This window comes from Phaethon aethereus, assembly GCF_964289735.1.
Source record: "Phaethon aethereus genome assembly, chromosome: 12".
Taxonomy (NCBI): Eukaryota; Metazoa; Chordata; class Aves; order Phaethontiformes; family Phaethontidae; genus Phaethon; species Phaethon aethereus.
In genome coordinates this window covers 16,154,259-16,175,607 of record NC_138588.1, presented here as the reverse complement: position 1 = coordinate 16,175,607, position 21,349 = coordinate 16,154,259, and the positions used below count along the sequence as shown (strand labels likewise).

General features: G+C 37.6%; 1 protein-coding gene across 3 annotated transcripts in view; it reads right to left on the bottom strand.

Annotated features, from left to right (window-relative positions):
- Positions 1-11,586, bottom strand: part of RNF111 (ring finger protein 111) — a gene marked incomplete at its 5' end in the record, with an annotated part of 40,259 nt that extends 28,673 nt beyond the window's left edge. For all 3 annotated transcript variants that reach the window (XM_082005264.1, XM_082005265.1, XM_082005266.1), the window contains one exon: positions 10,710-11,586. In XM_082005264.1, the coding sequence (XP_081861390.1) occupies positions 10,710-11,586 (877 nt within the window). The remainder of the gene's footprint in view (positions 1-10,709) is intronic.
- Positions 11,587-21,349: the final 9,763 nt, after the last annotated feature.

Genomic DNA, 21,349 nt, shown 5'->3' with positions numbered 1-21,349 from the left:
GAACAACTAGTGCCTGAAAGAGCGATACTTCTAAATACTGGTATTCACCAAATTCTCACAATTGGAAGTAGTATGTGACAAAATTAATTCTCAGAACTTGCATGAAAATTTTGGGAAAAACCGAAAAAGTTACAATGTCTAAAAACCAAAAAGTCACATGCTGAAATTGAAAATACAGAGAGCACAACTACTCAAAGTGAAAGGCAGGCAGCTAAAGTCATCATCACATACAGAAGAACGTAAATGTTATGCTTTTGACATCTTGGAAATAAACAGCGGCTTCCTTACACAAGACTGTCTTAACTGCTTCTCAGACAAAACCACCTAGCCAAGCAGCTAGATAAAAGGTCAGTTAGATTAAAAAACAACTATTGTTCCCCTATCTGTGCTTCTAAGCATGCACTTCTCTGAGTTACAACAAGTTTAAGCACACTCCTGGGAGTCCACATGTCCTCAGGCTCAATACTTACTGAAATTTATGACAGGTGCAAAAGCAGGAAGATTTATGAGTATGATCTCATTACTTCTGAAAATAAACAGTACTTCCTTGAGGACAAAATCGTATGCCATGTAATTCCAGTGTGCATCTCTACTGAAATTCTGACACAAGCTTATTTCATGAAAACCAAAGGGAATTCTCAACTGAATACCTACACAACTCAGATACTCACCTTTGTCGTGGTTTGAGAGTTCATTTTACTTTATCCTTTTTTTAAGCAAATCTTTAGTCAAGATGTGATTTTACAGACTACATGTGAGTCAGACTGTAGAAACCATCAGGACTGCTGCTGAATGAACAGGTTTTATGACTTCCAAAATAATAAAGAAAATCTTTAAGAAAACAGTCAAAGTTGCTATAAGTAGGATATAGCATAGACACAGCTCAACTGTATGCCATTTCATATTGCTCATGCTTTCTAACAGCACCCTCCCAAGTCAAAAGCACAAACTGATTGGGTTTTCATCCCATGAAGTGCTTTCCTATACAAGGAGCCAATAGTACACACTTTCTTCAAAATGAAGGAGAAAAACCACTCCTCTAAACTATGTAAATATTTGTAAGACATTTAGTAAGATTATAGTGTTAGGAAAAAAAAAAACACCCTATGAATAAAAGTTATGATCACACACAACTTTGTATCTCTTTTTAAATAAAAAGAGCTTTCAAGTGAGTTTGAGTAGAAGCATACCAAGAGGAAAAGTACATGTATGTGAACTTCGCTTATTTTAAGAACATTGCAGTAGTTTGAGAACAGTATATACAAATTACACAATTGGCCAATACAAAGTGGTTTCATTACACTTATCTGAACAACAGAAAGTCAGCTGAATAGCAAAACCTCAGTGACATGAGCAATACTGAAATAACGTTCATAATCCTCATCAAGTAGCCTGTCCATAGTCAGACACAAGCCATAGGACCAGTAACACCAAGTGGTATGAAAACCCTATCTTTCCTTGTCAACAGGATTTACTGTTTCTTCTTTGTCTCTCTTCATACATACTACAAGGAAGAGAACACTTTTTGAAACATCACAAGCAAAACCACACCAGTATAACCGGATTTAGACAATCTCCTACAAAGCAGAGCAAAGTGTAGTGTTAAAACAAAGGAAAGTCTCTGAAATAACTTGTCAAAACAAGGTCTCAGAGGACAGCCTCCTTGATAGGCCAACAGGAATACAGGGTGCCTGGAGCACATGAGCAGCAACACAGCCCTTAAGGAATTTATCTTAGCATTACACCATTTAATTTACAAGGCAATTAAGAATTAAACCTGCACCAATACTAAAGAACTAGTGAAATTTCACAGAATTACAGAATCATTAAGGTTGGAAAAGAGCTTAAAGATCATGAAGTCCAGCCATCAACCCAACACCACCATGCACACTAAACCATGTCCTGAAGTGCCACGTGTACATGTTTTTTGAACACTTCCAGTGATGGTGACTCCACCACCTCCCTGGGCAGCCTGTTCCAATGCCTGACCACTCTCTCAGTAAATAAATTTTTCCTAATATCCAGTCTAAACCTCCCCTGGCGCAACTTGAGGCCATTTCCTCTTGTTCTATCACTTGTTACTTGGGAGAAGAGACCAACACCCACCTCACCACAACCCCCTTTCAGGTAGCTGTAGAGAGCGATAAGGTCTCCCCTCAGCCTCCTCTTCTCCAGACTAAACAACCCCAGTTCCCTCAGCCACTCCTCATAAGACTTGTGCTCCAGACCCCTCACCAGCTTTGCTGCCCTTCCCAGTATCTTTCTGAATGTTCTGTAGCATCAAAGCTGGCAGGGGGGGAAAGTTCTCTGCCAAATGCACTTAAAATTCAAGTCTGCTGGTTTGAACTATTCCAAGCCTAATCCTAGCAAAGCCAAGATGTTTTGCAGTTCAACATAACGTACCTTTGCAGGTAAAGTTAGTGTCTGATGGCGAACTTTACTGGTATAGTTAGAGTAGTTCAAGATGGTTGACTTGAATTTTAAAGAGTACAGAAGGAAACTTTCTTTACAGAGATGACTGACATGCAGAAATAAAACAAATGGATTTTCAGAGGTTTTGCTATATTGTTTCTAAAAATACATGCTCAAGAGAATTTTGAGGCACTTACATGCCTCAAATATTTACCACATATGCAACTCTTAAGAGCCATCTGGTGAAACCAAGGCTACACATTAGCAGTAAACAGCTGAACATATCTTTAAGGTATCTACATGGGAATATGCTTGATATATATACACACATTTGGAAAGTAAGTTTCTTAGGAAGGGCATAAACCCAACAGGATTTGGTATTTTGGTAAATCCTAGTTCTAATGTACTATACAATTCACAAAACATACCAACAGCCAAGGAAAAAAACCACGACAAAACAAACAAAAAATCCAAATCCAGAAATATATCAGATGTCAAAATACTTGCATATCTTTCACAGTATTACTTTTCACGCCACAGTCCACTACACAGGATGTTTTTATATAGTCCACCATGACAAGGTATACTTCATTTGTTTGCTTTTATGTACATACCAGTCACTGACCAGTCATCTTAAGTCTGGAATGAACTTCAAGCAAATTTGATCTTACTTAAAGTATAAATATGAATACCTTACTCATCAATGTATCATCTAAATGATTGACCCTGTAAAAGAACAGCTAAATCTGTATAATGCGAGTGTTACTATACTAATCCTATACTCCTCAAAGGTAATCTCCCTTCAAGGAGAAGAGTCACTGGACTGTTGGCAGCAAAATAGTTATGCAAATCTATGAGAGGTATTCTGTACTACTTTCAGCATAATACCTATGGGCTATAAGACAAACAGAAAATTACCCTCCTGCAGGTATACACTACTTCTCTCTGTTATCTCCTGCATTACAAAATGCAGCAAGCAAATTATACTCTAGTTCTTTGTGACTAAATTAGCCTTTGGCTACCACTGAAAGACTCATTCTACATTTTAAATGAGCTGGTTAAAAACAAAACTCCTACTGAAAATTACAGCAAGAATTTTATTAGTTTCCACTGAATGTTGTTTTTTTTCCTACTCACATTGATGACTAATATTTTATAGTGCACGCAAAACAACGAATTTGAGTTTGCAAGTTTTGCATATCCCAACAATTCAGACCCATCAACAGAAGTTAGTAATTAGGTTTTGTACGTGACTAATCATCAGTAACTTCTTTACCTTTTCCCCTCTCTTTTAAAAGTCTGTTTTATGATAGAAACCTAGTGCTCAGCCAACCTAGGGAAGGGATAAACTACATTGGCTCGAATTCAAATTTGAACATGCTCAAAATAATAATCATCCCTTAAAAACCAATACACTCCCTCCTCCAAGCCCTACAGCACAAAGACAGTAGATCCATCAGATTAAGGCACTTTATTAAGCAGACTATAACTTTAAAAATAATATATTACCATGTAGTCCCATAGTTAGATTGGTAAATGACGATATCTTTTCCCCAGAAAGTTGCAACATTATTTAAGAACCGTAACTGCTAGGTGCCATTGACAGACCCAGACATGCAGTTCTGGGGAGCAAGTTTTACAATCAAATACTTCAATAATCCAGAAGTTATAAGCCAGAGACTAAGCTTTGCACAGTATAATGTGCATAAAATATCCAATTATACTTGGTGTATAATATGTGTAATTATACTGTTACTTAACTTTGAAAGATCATGGCATAACTCAGAGATTAATCAATCATCATCAACACAAGTACCCCACCACGGACATATGTAACACTGGTATAATACCCAAACTTATGTTTGGCTGATTGTTGCCCTTCCTGGAGGATACTTTACATCTATTTTGCAATTAACATGGGGTTTAACTAGTTCAAATACTACATGTAAGATAGTGAAGGAGTTTTACCACACACAATTTCAAATGAGACAACCTGACGAAGCCAGAAGTGAACAGGAGAGATTTAAAATAAGCAGTCAAGTTCCAGTGACAGAGATGACTTAAAAATTTTGAGTTCCAAGCTTTCACTGGATCAGACCAAGGGCCTGCTGAGGCCCACGTTCTCTCTGCCAGCTGCAGCAGGCAAAACTATGCGGTCAGAGTAGAAAATCCAGACTACAATCTTTAATTTAAACCTCTCGCTCCACCCAGCATCCACAACAATGTTACAGATGTCAGTGAGCACTCTTATCTATTCATTGCTCATGGACAGCTGTCAGCAGGTGTGCTTAATCCTTTTTTGAACTTGTTTGTACTGTGTGCCTCCAACAGCACCTTGTGCTGATGAGTTCAAAATAACTACCTGGATAGTAATACAGCTTGAAATGGATAAAATGGTACCTTGCTAGTGTCAATGAGCACTCCCTTCTTCAACTTTCAGACTTCTTGGACTAGGTGTAACCCATACCCTCTGCCCTGGACCCCTGGTAATACAGTTAGTCTAACTAATGCCGTGAGATAAGCAGCCATTCTCTGTGACCAAGCGGGTCACGTATTCATTCCCTTTCCCCTGGTTCTCAGGCTCTGAAGGTCCTATGAACCAAGCAGACAAACCAAACAGATTTCTTCTTGCCCTCCCTATCAGCCTCAAGGTTCCTGGGCGCTAGGACAACTACTCCCTTCCTTGCCAGCCTTGAAGGTCCCAGGCATCTGGCCAACCAGGTGTTGATGCCCCATCACAGAACAGGGAAGCATAACAGCACACAGCACTGTCTATAAAATCAAGCAGTTACTAGTCCTAAGCGGGAACCTGGACTGGAACTGCTGCTGGGCAGTGAGAAGTGTGAACCTCCCCCTGCGTCAGTGGCCAGGGATGCTCCCACCACCATCTGCTTCCTCCGAGGACTGAGTGAGTGATATTCTTTTATATGTTTTTTGAGTCTAGATTATGATTGTTATATTAATACCGCAAACCACATGTTAAGATTTGACCTGATCTGCAGACGGTCCAGGTGACTAGAAATAAGTAGTATTATAAATTCTGCATTACTCTACTTATAGATTGTATTATATTGATTCTGCTTGTAGAAATCCTGTGCCACTGTAATCATAAATTCTGTGCTATACTAATTATAATACCCTGCTAAGAAAAAAGAGCTTTAATCGTAACTACGATTTAGTGCCATCATCATTCTGCCAAGGATCCCTAAAAGAACCTGCCTGTCCCCTTAATGTTGGGTGACACTAGGTTAGAAGATGACAGCTTTTCTGTACCTGAGACTTATTTGGAATAACAGCTGTGCATGATGGGAGAAATTTTCAAATATACAAATTGATTAGGAGGCTGCACCTGGGTGGAAAAGACAGTCAACAACCAGAATTTGAGGGATGTTGTCCAATTGTGAGCCATGCTAATATGGGCTAATCCAAAACTCTACAGACTGTTCTTAACGAAGTACATAAATCTTAGTCCTATCAGCAATGCTACAGCAAGTCAATTCCAGAAGTAGCATCTTTTCAGCACAGAAAGCTGCAGCAGCTACAGGGAAGTGCTGAAGTAAATTCTGTGCTTTTATTATTGTAGCTATTTAAAGCTCCAGTTCACAGCAGATAAAACAACGGTTAATGTTGACTGCTTACAAAGCCAGATGCTTCTTTCCTCAGCACTTCCCAGTTCTTCCCCAAGCCCTCTCTAGTAAGAGGCATGGTAGAAAGGATATGCATTCATTTCCTTGTCCAATAATGCTACTGAGATAAAAACTCTGAATTAGCAGCTGCACCAGTTACTGTGAGAAAAGGAGCGCATGCTGTAGTTTTAGGAGGGATTAAGTAACTGAAAAATAATTAAGAACAGGCAGCTTATTTCCACTTAATACATGTTTATCTTGAACCTGTTAAAATGATCTGAACATGAAGTGGTATGTGTTTAACATTTTCATCAGCCTCTGGCTTTTAAAATACCAGATGTCTATATTCAACATTTTTTGAGAGACAAACAACAAATATGTTAGAGGAATCAAGAGGATGGTAGTGAATAAACTCAGTCTTATCATTCTAATCAGCTTTAAACAAAAACTGGAGCAGCTTCTCATCAGCATTACATTCTAAGGAAAGACGTAAGGCCTGTCTAGCACCAGCTGCTCAAAAATATAAAGTAACATGTCAGGCCCTGAAGGAATTTTAAGTGCTATTAGGCGAACAATTTATGACAATGCAAAATTCTGCCCAGCTTTTTTTATAACACCACTTTCCCATTTCCCAGGGTTCAGCTTTATTGACAAACCAGAATATGAGGCTATAAACTTTTTCCAATTTTATCTTTTGCTAGATTTCCCTCCACAGATTGGCTGTCTCTAAATAGCACCTCTAGCCCTTTAAATCCAAGCTGAAAATAAAATACCTATACAAGCATATGAGAAAATTTGCATTACAATGTTACAGAGATCCAATTACAGTAAAAGTTGAAATTTTGCGACCTTTGACAGGGAAGTCACATGAGGATTATCTTTATAGGTGTGTATACAGGTCCTCCAAGGGTTAGAGAAAAGTTTCTGAGCTACCTAAACAAAACACAGCATCAAAATTTGCATTTCACAGCAAAAATATTGCTGCTTGCAGTCATTTTAACTGAAAGTCAAATATTTCAATTAAAACAACTGATCAGCATTCAGATTACAATATATAACCATGAAATCACTTGCACCTTCAACTGTAATCGTATCCTTAAACTACACATAGTTGTTTTTACACTGTCCTTATGCCCCAAACTCTCTTCCATTTCCTGAATGAGCTTCATCTGGTCACCCCAGATTTAATGAGGACAGCTGCCTTTTACAGCAAACAGATGGTAAAACAATATAATCTATTCCCAGGTGTCAAGATTTCATACTCATTCAGTACTTTCCCACTCCCAAAATGCAAAGTTCCACCAGAAGAATAGCTGAAGCCCTCATAGAAAAGGAAGAAAAACCCTCTAGAATCTTGTTTTGTTTTTTTGTAAAAGGTTTTGTTAAAAAAAAAAAAAAAAAAAACCCCACACAAAAATCCCAAAACATACGCCCCATCTCCATTCATATAATTTTCAAAAAATAGTCAAGTTAGTTTTATTAACTGCAGTAACTAACCTACTAAACACTTATTTGGTAAAATAAAATCTGTTACTTTACTTTCTTGCAATAATCAGAAAGAAACATTTTCCAGAACAATACACACTAATTAAATTTACTGTTTTTTTAAATACACTTTAAACATCAACATTCAAAGCAAAGAAATCTTTTGTGACATATCCTTAACACAAATGGCTATTAAGTAGGCTACAAGACTAATCACTCACTTTGATGCCTGCTTATTAAAAATTCAGTTGTTCCTGTATTTTTACAATTTGCAGTCATTTAACTGAAACCCAAATATTTCAATTAAAACCAACTGATCAGCATTCAGATTAGAATATATAACCCTGAAATCACTTGCACCTTCAACTGTAACTGTATCTTTAAACTACACATTGTTGTTTTTACACTGTCCTTACGCCCCAAACTCTCCTCCATCTCCTGAATGAGCTTCATCTGGTCACCCCAGATTTAATGTTCTAATTATTATTATTCGCCTTTCTTAAGTCTATCCTCTAGCACTTTTACATATATGCTACAGGCCTTGTATTGAAAGCAGAAGTTCTTTGTCCTTCAGTTTATTCTGTACCTTCAGCAGATGCATACGTAACCTTCACATGCCAAACTACAGCAGAAAAATTCTTCCCTAACAGGCTAGTGTAGCATTACTAGCAATCCAACCCTTTCCTCAGAAACACCATCATGCTTGCTCACTATACAGAGAAGTTGCATAGCTATTTTTCCATCTGGCCCCGTTTCTGTCCCAATTAACTCAATAACTAGAAATGCCTTGTATAAGAGCAGAAAGCTACAGAAAGTGTTGATCACACTTTCATCGTACTAAAAATAGGACACTTTTAAACAGGAAGTCTGCTCTACTTCCCATTTTATCTGCCATGTAAATAAGATGTCTTAAAACCTTCCCATCAATACATATTTCCACTGGAAAAAAACCCATAGTATTCACATACTCTAAGCCAGAATTATTTCTCAGCTCACTGCAAGTGTTATGACTAAAGTACAGCCACCATAATACACATTCTTTAAAGCATACCTTATTTCAGTTACAATTGATATCAGTATTTTAATCGAAAAGTAACTGGTACAGTTACTAGTACAGAGCTAATAAATTTTTCATTCATTACATCAGAATAAAAACTATTTCATAAATGAAATGTGCTTTTCAAGTAGTATAAAATTAAGCCATTGGACAATGCACTTTTCCACATAACTAGATGAAACAAATTGTAAATTCCAATCTTCCTACCATCAAAACAGCATCACACTGAATCACTGAATTATCAGAAGTTACCTGAACAGCTTGAATATTCACTGATCATTAAAGAGATCTCTCTCCAACAAGATTTTTGAAATGCCTATGGAAAGCCTCGCTATGGAAATAATTTTTCTACATTTCAAGGGAAATAAAAGCACAGAAGTTGTTATTAATTGAATTTGTGATTAAAGAGGGCAGTAGGTTTTAACAGTTCAAGTAGACTAAAAAAAAAATATTACTTGAAAATTCTCTCTTTAAACACATTTATCACGGTTAGAAATAGATGGTTGCCTAAGAAGCCATAACCTACATTTTCTAGTCCATATACCAGTTTCACCATTGCATGGTGCTCTGAGTGGAGAGAGTTGTTAATGGTCCTACATCATTTTACAGCTACATGAAACTCCACTCTCTCTGAAAATGAGGAGAAACTATTAACTTGGAAACAGAAGTGTTCATACAGTAGTTTCCCAAATTGTTTTTTAATACGAATGTATTAAAAATACATTTGTATTAAAAATACATTAATTATTTATAAATCATACCCTTCAATATGCTTGAACACACATGTCAAATGTAACTTTTTTAGGCTTAAACAAAATACATTTCTGTCCCCACAAATATGCCTGAAGATAATTAAGGCTGTGCAATAATTCTTCTGTTTCAGAGTTATTTATGCAGCCCTGGCACTGCATAAGTAAGACTTTTGCATTACAAGTTTTACTTCTTATATTTAAAAAGTACATTAAAGAACAACACACAAATTATTTCCAGCTACAATGGATTACAAGCATTAACCTAGCCCTTAGTACTCTGGTTCTGCTCAAGCATACATCCCGCCCTAACATGAATATACACACTTTAAAAAAACAACAAACACTTCCCTTGTATATTCAGTCATTTTTTCTTAAGAGAAATGATCAGCACAGTCTCAGATATGGTTTCACTTTCTAAAACACATTTGTCACTAGACAAAAAACATGGTGGCATAGATTAACACTATGGTGTGTTTTATGTATCTACTTCCCCATTCTCTCTAAAAAGCTGAAATGATAAACAGAAGGCACAACTACAACATTGTGAACATTACTGATCCCAGTCTTTGGACTGCCTGTCACATGGCAGATTTAAGATCAAAGGAAGTCCAAGAAAATTGGTAGACATCAACCCCCCCCAACCCAAATTCCAACCCCCCCCTCAAAAACAAACAAACAAAACAAACAAGAAAACCCAACACCCAAAACCCCACTCCGAACATTCAAGCATGCCCTCAAATACTTCATCAAGACATACTAGAGAAACATCTATGTAAACTAACTGCAAGATTATTGCATTCAGTTTAGGTAAAACATTTGGTATTTATACAATGCTTTGCTTTCCACAACTTCAGGCCTTAGAATTTTCTCCTATTATTGCAATACTAAATCTACCTTCAACTGAATCCTATTTCAGGCTTTTTTTTTTTCCCTGAAGTTGTCAAGCACAATTCTTCAGGTATTAGCAGATATTTCTACATTCTGAAACCAGACAGAATTGTTATTCCCACAATCAGTTAACAAAGCTGTAACAACTAAAATTTTTAATACAATTCAACAGCTACGTAAAAAAAAATGGAGCAACTCCACAGCATGTGACTAATCAGATTCAGCAACCTTCCAGTACATTGTTTAGAAACCATTAACTTTACCTTTTACATTAAAGCTAAAGATCTCAGATTTGTTGTAATTTTACTGGAAGCTGTGAACATACTTTTCCCATCAAGAATTTGTGGCATAATATTCACATTACTTGCAGTTAAGTCTATTTGTAGTATAACTTCTATAAAAACACAAAAACAACTGTTCCAAAGCACAAAGCATATTGTACATGATAAAAGCTAATTAATAAAAAGTACCTCTGGAATTCAGTTTTACCTGAAGGAACAGCTGTACTGTTCTGGTGGTTTTCACCAGGCGACACAAATAAGTCTTCCTCCCCTTCAGTAGATGAACTGGAAGAAGATTCACTACTGAGATCATTCTCACTGGAACTGCTAGAGCTGGGCAACAGAGCATACTTTCTTCGAGCTAACACTTCCCGCTTTTTCCTCTGCATTAAAAGTCGTTCTTTTTGATTCTGTGTCCGCTGTGATGAACTTGTTTTCACAAATCTTTTCCTATATGGAAGTCTTCTTAAAGAACTGCTGTGAAAACAGGGCCTTTTCATTAATAACCCAGGTACAGAGTCTGTCTCAGTCCGAGGCCACTTTTGTGACCTTGCGCTCTGAGTTCTACTTGTAGTATTCAACACTGCCTGAGGGTGTCTTATAGGAGCATCTTTTTCTTCATCAGATGTTACTGTGTCAGAATCTCCAAAATGTAGGCTAGATGAAGGTGAAGAGATACAGTCACTAAAAGAAGAATCATTGTCTTCACTCTGTGTTTCTAGATGCTGTCTTAATCCTATGATTCCTCGGTTTTCTTTATCAGGACAATTTTGAGTATATGAAGGACCAGCCTGCTGGCTCTTGCGCTTTTTCCGCACCACAATACTTTTGTCTTGGTCTGTACGGTTGCCATTCATGTCCTTCTGCTTTTGCGAGTCACCACATAAGTGAGAGAACTCATTCCCTACTTTACTGGCAATCATCTCAACTTCTGCAGTGAAGCTTTTGGCTGCCCCAATAGGCTCCGGGTTCAAGAGGATCCCCTTCAGACTCTCCTGTCTCTTTGGTGCATCAGAAGGAACTTCACTCTTCATATCCGCTTTTAGAGTATAAACTATATTACATTCAGGAGTCCATTTAGACATGGAAAGTTTTAAGAAAGGCCTAGAAATAAAAATAGAACTGCATCAAGAAAAAGAAGCATCAGATTTTTTGAGAGCAAAACTGAAATAAGAGAAAAGCCATTTATTAACCCCCAGTGAGAAAAGCAAAACAGCAGTAACAGAATACAACTGTGTCATAATATTAAGAATACTGCTTGACAATGTAATTTGGAATTGAGACAGAATTCTTATAACTTGCATTGAAGGGAAGTTCTTATAGTCAGTAAAAACATTATTCCTTTCACAGAGTAAATATTAATGTATGTCAGCTGCAAAATGTATGGACAATGTTTGTTTTACCAACACTTAAGCATGAGAGTTTTACAGGCTACTGCTACAGAAGTTAGGTAAGTTTCAGCTAACTAGCTCCAACAGCCATCAACTAAACTGCATGCTTAAATACGGCCTACATCTTCCCCTCTAGCTGTATATATGGAAAGTAAATACCTTGAACACAATACATGGTACAGTGTAGTGACAACTGAGCTATAAAAATCAGTTACTTAGAATAAATGCTTCTTCTCTTACATGAAATAAAACAGGACAGATTTTCAGTCTTATTATTTTGACATAAAGTATTAGAAATCCATAGAAATAGAAAAATAGTTTCTCTAAAACACCCCATATATTAATAGTACAGTGTAAAAAGGTATTTTCAGTCCATGTACTTTTGACTCTACCCTGCGACAGAAACTGAGCATATCACATCACAGGTTCCCCTCCCTGTCACAATATTAGGCTGTCAACACACAACAATGAAATAGTCTTTGAGGCTAATGTTACAAAGAAAAACTTTTGTACTGGAAGACTACCGGGAGACACAAGCAACAGTAACCTCAGTAGTATATCCACCTTCAACCTGCTTCATTTGACACCTTTGCCTTCTGTTTAAATTCACAAAAGGAAGTGACAAAAGAATTTGGTTCCCACTGTGATAACCACTGAAGTACTCTTTACTTTTTTTTTTTTGAAGCAGTTTATTGTGCTTCAGATGAATAAGGCTATGATAGACAATTTGACACCTGTACTACTTAAGCAGTTAAGTGCTCCCTCTTTTCTCCCTCCCTCCCCACTTGTTTGAAAGAACATCTCCTGTGCTCTTCTGGAAGAAATATTTATGCACTGAACCAGAATGTAGAGCTGACCCATCTGAAAAATAAGTTTTCCAACCAAATCAGACACCAATCCACTTCACCACATAAGCACACAAACAGCTACACCTGGCATACTGCAGGTTGTGCTGAACTACCAGAAGGCTGCTTAAGAAAAGTATTTGCAACTATACCTTATGTGGAAATGAGGCTCCTTAAGCAGCACAGCTGGAATATGTATGAAGCCATAAAAAAAAGCCTACAGTAGCAACAGCAAGACGTATAGCAGGTTAAGTAGCATTGCCTACTCAGGTCCATAATCTTCTACCTGAACATACAGAGTCTTCAAAATGCTAACGCATTCTTACACCTTGCTAATATTTAAAGCTCTTGTTTATTTTGTCATAGAATGAATCAATACAAGATTGAGACTACAGAACAGAGTCAAATCAACATTTCTTAGATTGTTCCACAAACTGATGCTTTCAGGAGCAGCTGTGAGCTAGTTGTTCCTAACAGACCCTGAAGAATGACTTAACTCAGTTTGCAACAGGTATAAATTGAGGCATTATCCCAGGCAGCCTGTGTTCTCTCTATAGCCACAAGCAACTAATATAATTCTTCAAGAGATGTAACCTGGAATAAAAATTTTTGCAGAAAGCACGTACGCTGCAGTACTAACATCTAAAGAAGCCTTAAGTTCACTAGATCTTTCTGGAGATCAAGAATCTTGTGGATCCTAGAACCCCAGGTGAAGAGATCCATTTGAATGTTCTCACTGGAAATTCTACAAACATTTATAACAACTACTGTTAAATGTGAGGCCTATACCCTGTGATAACTACAAAAGTATTGCTGTTTTTTTACTGGAATTACAGCAGATATGTATGTTTTACATCAGTAAGTTAAAAGCTAACTGCATGCAAGTTGGACTAAACTTCCTCTTGTCAGTATATACAACAGTACAGGTTCTTACTTTCACTTCATCAAAGCATAATTCACAGTAGGAGATATTTCTTATTTTCAAGTGTTAAACAGAAGACTTGCATCCTGGACAATATTAATTTTTTTATTGCAATAAGTTTTAGTGGAATGCACTATATAAAGCTACCCCTCTTCTCTAGGTCTGAAAAAGCTGCAAAATTGGAAAAAACATTAAGACTGTAAGAAGTCTACATAGTAAACAAAGAAGCCTCTATTAAAGCTGGGGATTTCTGATATCTACCCCTCTCTGCTCCTGAGGAAAATACCAGCTCTCACATGCTCCTCTCCCTATGCATGTACTTACCCTCACACATGCACCATCTTTCTTTGGAAAAATTAAGACCGAGACTTCCATTTCATAAAATTTCTAACACGGACAAGAAATCAGAATACAAACCTGTTACAGGCACACAGAGAACAACCAGTACATAAGTCTTTTTCTCATCCTCACAAGGTCACCTTTAAGGCAGTATTTTTGGTCTTTTATGCACCACTGTTTTACAGAAACGCAACACTCTTTTCCACAGTCCCAAAGCAAGCTAGACCTCCCACAATAACGAAGTATTTCATCACAAGTTTTTTTAGAAAATCCAGAAAATGCTTTGACTTGGAAAAAAAAATATTTAATTTATTCAGAGAGCTTATTGTCTTCAAATACAGTCACAACTTACCATCATAGCCTACATGTCCAGCCTATACACAACAGTTTCCTGCTTTTATCATGATAAACTAAGGGGACATTTTTTATTTCTTAAGAAAGCTTCAGAATTAAATAAAATAGGAGCATTTTCTCATTACGTGAGCACAGTCGGGGGCTGGTTTACAAAGGACTCCGTTCTACTCACTGGAGTGCTCCTCCCCTCCCCCCGTTTTATTGTTAAACTCTAGTGTGGAAATCTCCACCACTATGAAAGTTCTGCATTTGGAATGTTATTATCTTCATATAAGCTCTGTTTACTTTAGCACAGAGACCACTGTGCTGAAATACAGTTAGAGCTATTCAACTTAGAACAAAAAAATTAAAGCAAGAAAGTCAACACTTTGAGAAACCTCAAACTACCAAAAGATGACAAAAAAACTAAACCACCACACAGTGAAAACCAGTGCACTTGAAACGCTATTTATTAGCTTAGTTTTATTCCAACAAGCAGCCCAGATATTAGAGCAAGTTAACGCAGATTCAAACATTTTGTGTATTTGCAACCATGGAAAAGTCTGCAGTAACTAATCAAGAACTCTTCATTTTTGCTAACAAAAATAGAGCCTGAAGGACTGCTTACTCACAGGAGACCTGCTGGCTTACAGTTAAAAATTACACAACAGCTTAAATGTGACTGTATTTTTGAAGTTGTATTGGGTCTGGCTGAGGTGGAGTTAATTTTCCCCAAAGCAGCCCTCATAGCGCTGCGCTTTGTATCGATAACTAGAAAGGTGTTGGTAACACACCAGTGCTTTGGCTACTGCTGAGCAGTGCTCGCACTGCATCAAGGCTGTCTCTCCAACATCCCCCCATCACCAGTAGGCTGGGTGTGGGCAAGATCTTGGGAAAGCAAATAGCCAGGACAGCTGACCCAAACCGACCAAAGGGATATTCCATACCATATGATGCCTGCTCAGCAAGAGAAGCTAAGAGAAAGCAGAAGGAAGCAGGGACGTTCATTATTTATGTTTGTCCTTCAGAGCAACTGCTACGTGTAGGGAAGCAGGGCTTCAGTGCCTGGACATCGCCTGCTGATGGGAAGCAGAGAATAAACCTTTTGTTTTCCTTTGCTTCTACGTGCAGACTTTGCTTTGGCTTTATTAAACTGCCTTTATCTTGACCCGTAAGGGTTTTTCCCCCCATCTTATTTTCTCTCCTGCCTCTCCTGCAGAGGAGAGGAGTGATAGTGTGGCTTGGTGGCACCTGGCATCCAGCCGAGGTCAACCCACCACAGAGGTGAATGGCAGCAGTCAACAATGACAAATAATCCATTCCTTCACTATTTAGAAATGCTATTACAAACCTTTGAACAAAAGATTTGACCAAAAAAGACAGAAGCTGGAAGAAGAGCCTACCATTTAACTAGATTCCAATCTGTTGTATTTTCAGTGGTTAGCCGTAAGAAATACCCACACTATGTAAGTCCAGTGCTTTTATGCAGAAGACGAAGTTTAAGACTGACTATAAAAATGTTATGCAAATAATTAAGACTCATTACAATGAGATAATCTGCTGTTAAACCTTTAAAGATCCTACAAAATCTCCCTCTAATTAAAAGTAGTCCTCAGAAGCTTGTTCAAAAAGCAGCAAGATGCAATAAGCTCAATCAGTATTAGTGTTCCTCCTTCCTAATCAAAACATTTGCCTATTAACTTACAGAACCACGACTTGAGAGAAAAAAAATGGGGTACTGTCGTCTTTTAAGCCATTTTAAGTAAAGACTCAATGAAGATCTGTTAAGACAGCTATCTGAAAACTATAAATAGTTATTCTAAGTTCCCCTCTAAAATGTATGACTCAATTCAGAACCACAAAGTGTACATAACTTTCATCCATTCATGTTACGAATTAAAGACCTTTGATATTAATCACACCAAGACATACAGCAGTGCAAGAAAATTCACACAAACTGGAGAAGTCCCTCAAAATTGCTAAGTCAAAAAACAAGCTCAAAGTTTGACATCTTTACAGCAGACAAGTTTATGATCACATATAAAACCAGAACACATTTGAATTATAAAATGGAGCAAAGTATTTTGTCATTAAGAATTAATTCCATTACTAGCAATCCAAAAATATGGTGGCAGTAAAGCACTATAAAGCAATGAAGTGGTTCACTACACAACGTTAACTCAAATTATTGGTGTAAATTTGGTTGATGAATCCATGTAATCTAATATATCATTACTTTAAAAATGTATTTTCAGTTACATTTAAAAATATAGTCAACTCCTTTCACCATCAAGAAACAATCTCCTCATTAGGTGTCAAAAAGCACCTTGATCAATTCTCTCAAGCTTGGCTACAGTAAGTATGCAGTGCTTTGACACATGACCAGCCCACTTTGCAGAAAACACCTATCTTAAGCACATATTTCTTACATAACCCCAAATAACTGGTCTCTGTCCTGTTAGTGTAATACACACACCTAAACCCAGCTAGCCAAATAGTTTATTTAGCAAATTTCTAGCCAACTTGATGAAAAGCAGGGAACAAAAAAAGCTTCATTTACAAAGCAGTTAGTAGTCTCTTTCCTCATTTTCCCCATCTTCAATTTCCTGCTCCTTTCTCATTACACACACAGTCATTTCCCCTTATCTGATGCACTCTCCACCACTCAGACCCTAAATGCACTTACAGGCAACTCAGGTACCCAGTAAGGCTGAGCCTAGAGACCAGCGCAAATGTACGTTCTTCCCAATATGACAGCTCCCCAGACTACCAAGAGCTCACGGAACATATTGTCATCATAATCTCGGAAAGAACACAGCAATTCCACTTCCATAAAAATTCTATGCTATCTTAGACCATTTATGTACCCAACCCAAGTGCCCATATATAGAATGATATCAGGCAAGAATATTTAAGATTGTCTCAGAAAGGAAGTTTCTATCAGTTGCATTTGTACTTCCTTTATTCAGTCCTAACTCTTATTATCTTTGCATGTGTTCACTGAACTGACAATTAACTTTTAAAATTAATTCCCTTCCCTGATATGTGGCTTTTATCAGATTTTACTTTTAATGTGATTTTACTCTGACAACCTAATACTGGTACTGTTATCTTCATGAGAAAACCTCACTGTTGAGGTCTGGTATGCACAAATAAATCTTATGTTCTGTATATTGCTCCTACCACAGTACTTTTTTTGAACTGGCAAACATGACTGTCAACAGCTCAAAGAATGGACCAGTGAATGAAAGTATCGCATAAGCTGTATTTTGGAACACCAACAGTCATTTCTTTCCTCTCATTAAAAAGATGTATTTTTATTCTTTCAGCAAGGCTCTTCCATGAGATGAATCAAGACACCAAGAAACAGGATAATGAAAAAGCTTATAAAATTCATACAAGACCTTCAGCAAAAGTGAGATAACCTAAGTGCTACTACTTCCCTTTCTCAAGGGCAAAGAGCTGAACCAGAGTGATGCAAGCATGACCCTCATGCAATGGTGGTTGACAGAGTTGGAGCCATCTAAGAAGCTGCACCGCCAACACAATCCCATGAAGATCAAATCTCAGTGCTATCATGCCCTGCTCCAACAAAAATAAAGAACTTGCTAAGCAGTTCACAACCCCCCCCCCGCCCCTTGTTAACCTAGAAGGGACAGTCATGACCTATTCATTTCATTCCTATCAAGCAGGCACAACCTGTACAACACAGAGTTAAGCAGCAGTAACACAAATATCCACTATTCAGTTCCACTATCAGCAAAACAAGTACAATCAGATTTTGAAGCTTTACTGCACTGTTCTTCACTTTTCGTTGTTCTTCATTATCACCACTTCATGAGACAAAGAGTGCTCTTTTAAAGCTTGTATTGACTACTAAGTTTTAGCTTACTATATATCAGTCTTCTAATCTTTGCCAGAAACTAAAGCAATTGCTAGTTAAAGATCTATCTTTATAGAACAGCAACAATCAGAAGGTAATCTAAAACTCTATTATGTTTGCTTTGATATTATGTAGCATCAAACACGTGTTTATTCACAGGACAATATGAAATGTGGTTAAAAACCACTTTCAATTTCTTTTGTTTGCTTTCATGCAGCCACAGTAATGACAGATACTCCGATTTTTGAATGACAAAACTACCTGAGAATTCTCCAAGCAGAATACTTATCTTCTGCCCTACAGAAAGTACACTATCTCAGAATAACATGCATAGTTTTAGTTACTAACTGCATGATAATGTTCTGGAGGCAGGTTCTTGCCTATGGTCTCCCAAAGACACTCGATTACATACAGCCCATACAGAAGAGTTTGTGCTTTGCTACAGTTACATGAGTCACAGAAATGCAGGCAGGCTTACTCACTCCTTGCAGCCAATTCTAAAAACCATCACTGTCTTGGAAAGTCTACTCTTGAAGTGAAACAATGTTATTTCAAGTACAGTACTACTCTTACTAACCTTTGCAAGGACAACTCAAAAGATAATCAGACCACAGTGACTGTACTATAACCAAGAGCATCCATCCTCCGGACAAGCAAAGTCTCCTTAATTTTATCTGTGAAGAAAATTCCTCTGAGACCTTCAAGGTTTGTTTCCTCATGTGTACATCAATTCAGGTCAGTAAAGCAATTATCTCACAATAAAAATGTCAGGCCACCTATAGAATAGCTGCAGAATGCTTCTGTTATGCCATGTTATCATTCACCTCTGAGACTTACCACTGCATTCTTACGGAGTGACTACTGAAAGTGTCTGTCTTGCATCTTCTAACAGAATCCAGCACAGGACAGCTACAAACAGAAGAGCTCTTCCCTAGGACTGGATCTATGGCCTGGCTCCAGCTGGAATAGACAGAACGCATCGAGCATGTGCCGCTGGAAGTGCCTCAGCTAGATGAGCTGGCAGGCTAAAAGCAATTCTGCATAGAGTCCTACGAACAAGTGAGTTCTCCCGCAATACACTGAATCAGTCCAAAACCATAAGGCACCCATAGATACCCTTGCATCAATCAGGCATCAGTGAAGTATTAGCATGCAAGGGCAAGGAATCTGTTTAGCTTTGCACAATGGATGCAAGCAGGTGGATTTGACAAATACGGTGTTCACAAGCACATTCTTCAGTCTAGACATTTCTTTGCTCTGTCCTAGGCTTAAACTTAGTTAGCTATATTAACACTATGTAAATCATGGTTTTAAGATATAAGCATTATGATTTGGCAATCAGGAATGTTTTGGCTCCAGTGAACTCCAAGACAAACATAACAGCAATGAACTTGGGAATAAGGAGTTGTAGCCTTATAAAAGAATGACAAAATACACTTTTTTATTGGAGCTTAAGATCTTAACTAGGAATTCTGCTTCAACCAACTTGAAGAATATTGTTTCCAGAGACAGCTACGGAAATTCTAAGTTACATAGCCATCAAAAATAATTTTAAAAATTATTTCTTAGTCCTCCTGGCAGTTTTGACCTTTGAGGTATGTGTAACTGTTCTTAATGAAGTGTCATTTTGCAAACACTTATTGATAAAGCTTTGAAGAGTAAGGTAAGACCTGATTTTTGTCACAACGGCTAACAAGAACCTTGCAAGTGAGAACTATGAAATTAACCATTAGGACAGTTTTATGGTGTTCTTCAGGAAGCCTGTGAGAAGTAGGGATTTTTCAGATATTAAACTGAGTTGATCTACCAGTTTAAGAGGGAAGGACAGTGCAGCAGACTTCTCCACACTTCACCCAGTAGAGCCAAGTGGCAGTGGGTAAAAGCAAACATTTTACTTGACAGCAGCCAAGTATTAGGACTGTACTTCATTGGCAAAAAGAGTACAGAAGCCGTCTCTTGCTAGTAAAGTCGTGAACCAGCCTTCTCAGATTTCACTTGATAAACACTTCATAAGGAAGACATCACTTTAATTCACAGTAGCTACGTTTTCAAATAGCATAAACTGTATAAAACAGCAAAATAATCTTGTTTGCAAAATTTTAGGTTAGCAAAAGAAATGTTTTCCTCTCTTCCTTACCCTCTGCTCCATTAGAGATCTCCATTAAGCCTGACATCAGCCCACAAAGAAAAAAATAAAAATATAAACTTAAGCCTGAAGGAAGTTCATTAGTGTAACACTTTGGTTGTGGATAGATCTTGTGTTTCTTTTAAGAGCACTGTAGACTTTGGAAGCAGCTGATTGCTGTCACTTACACTGATGAAACTTAAGAGACTATGACTGGGAGCAATTATCCTATCCCTATGTTGTACATGTGTACCATATGACGTTACTCAATATAGATGTTTCTTTTCTCAACCTCACTGACATGCAAACAGCTAAAAGCACTGCAGATCTGGTGATAAAACCGACCTAAAGGAGGCTGCACATTAATAAAGCTGTGGGGAAATCTTTATACAACATCTGACAATGGCAAATCCATCCCTCTGTACTATCCCCATTGTTTGCATGTGAATTAAATCATCCCATTCCCCGTCCCATCCCCCCCAGCAATTTTTCCCCATTTATTCAACTGCCTGACATCTAAGACTCCATAGTTCATCAGCTAGGGAGAGGGGCACTATTACCCACATCTTCTCAAAAGAATGTCCTCACCATTACCGCAAATATAAACAACTGAAATGAAAGATTCTTCATCTGGGGGGGAAAACACAGTAACTGCTGTCAGCTAAATGTTATTACAACATGGCCACCTCCACTGAAAGACAAGACTGTTACAACTGATCTGGTTATGTAGGTCTACAGAGTTATTAATTTGGAGATAAAGTGCAAGTCAAATATATTAAGATACGCTCTTAATACAATTTTACAAAAGCTATTGCTTCATAGAAAACATATTTCTGAAAGGTCAGAACGTTCCCATCCAGATTTTGAAAGGACATATGAAATACACATGATTACTAAGAGCTGTTGTTCACCCCTGGGGCTCCCAATGCTAGACACAGCCACAGTTGTAGCTGCCAGGGCTTCAACCATCGATAAAAATAAGCAGATGTTTAAATGTTCAAGACTTTCAA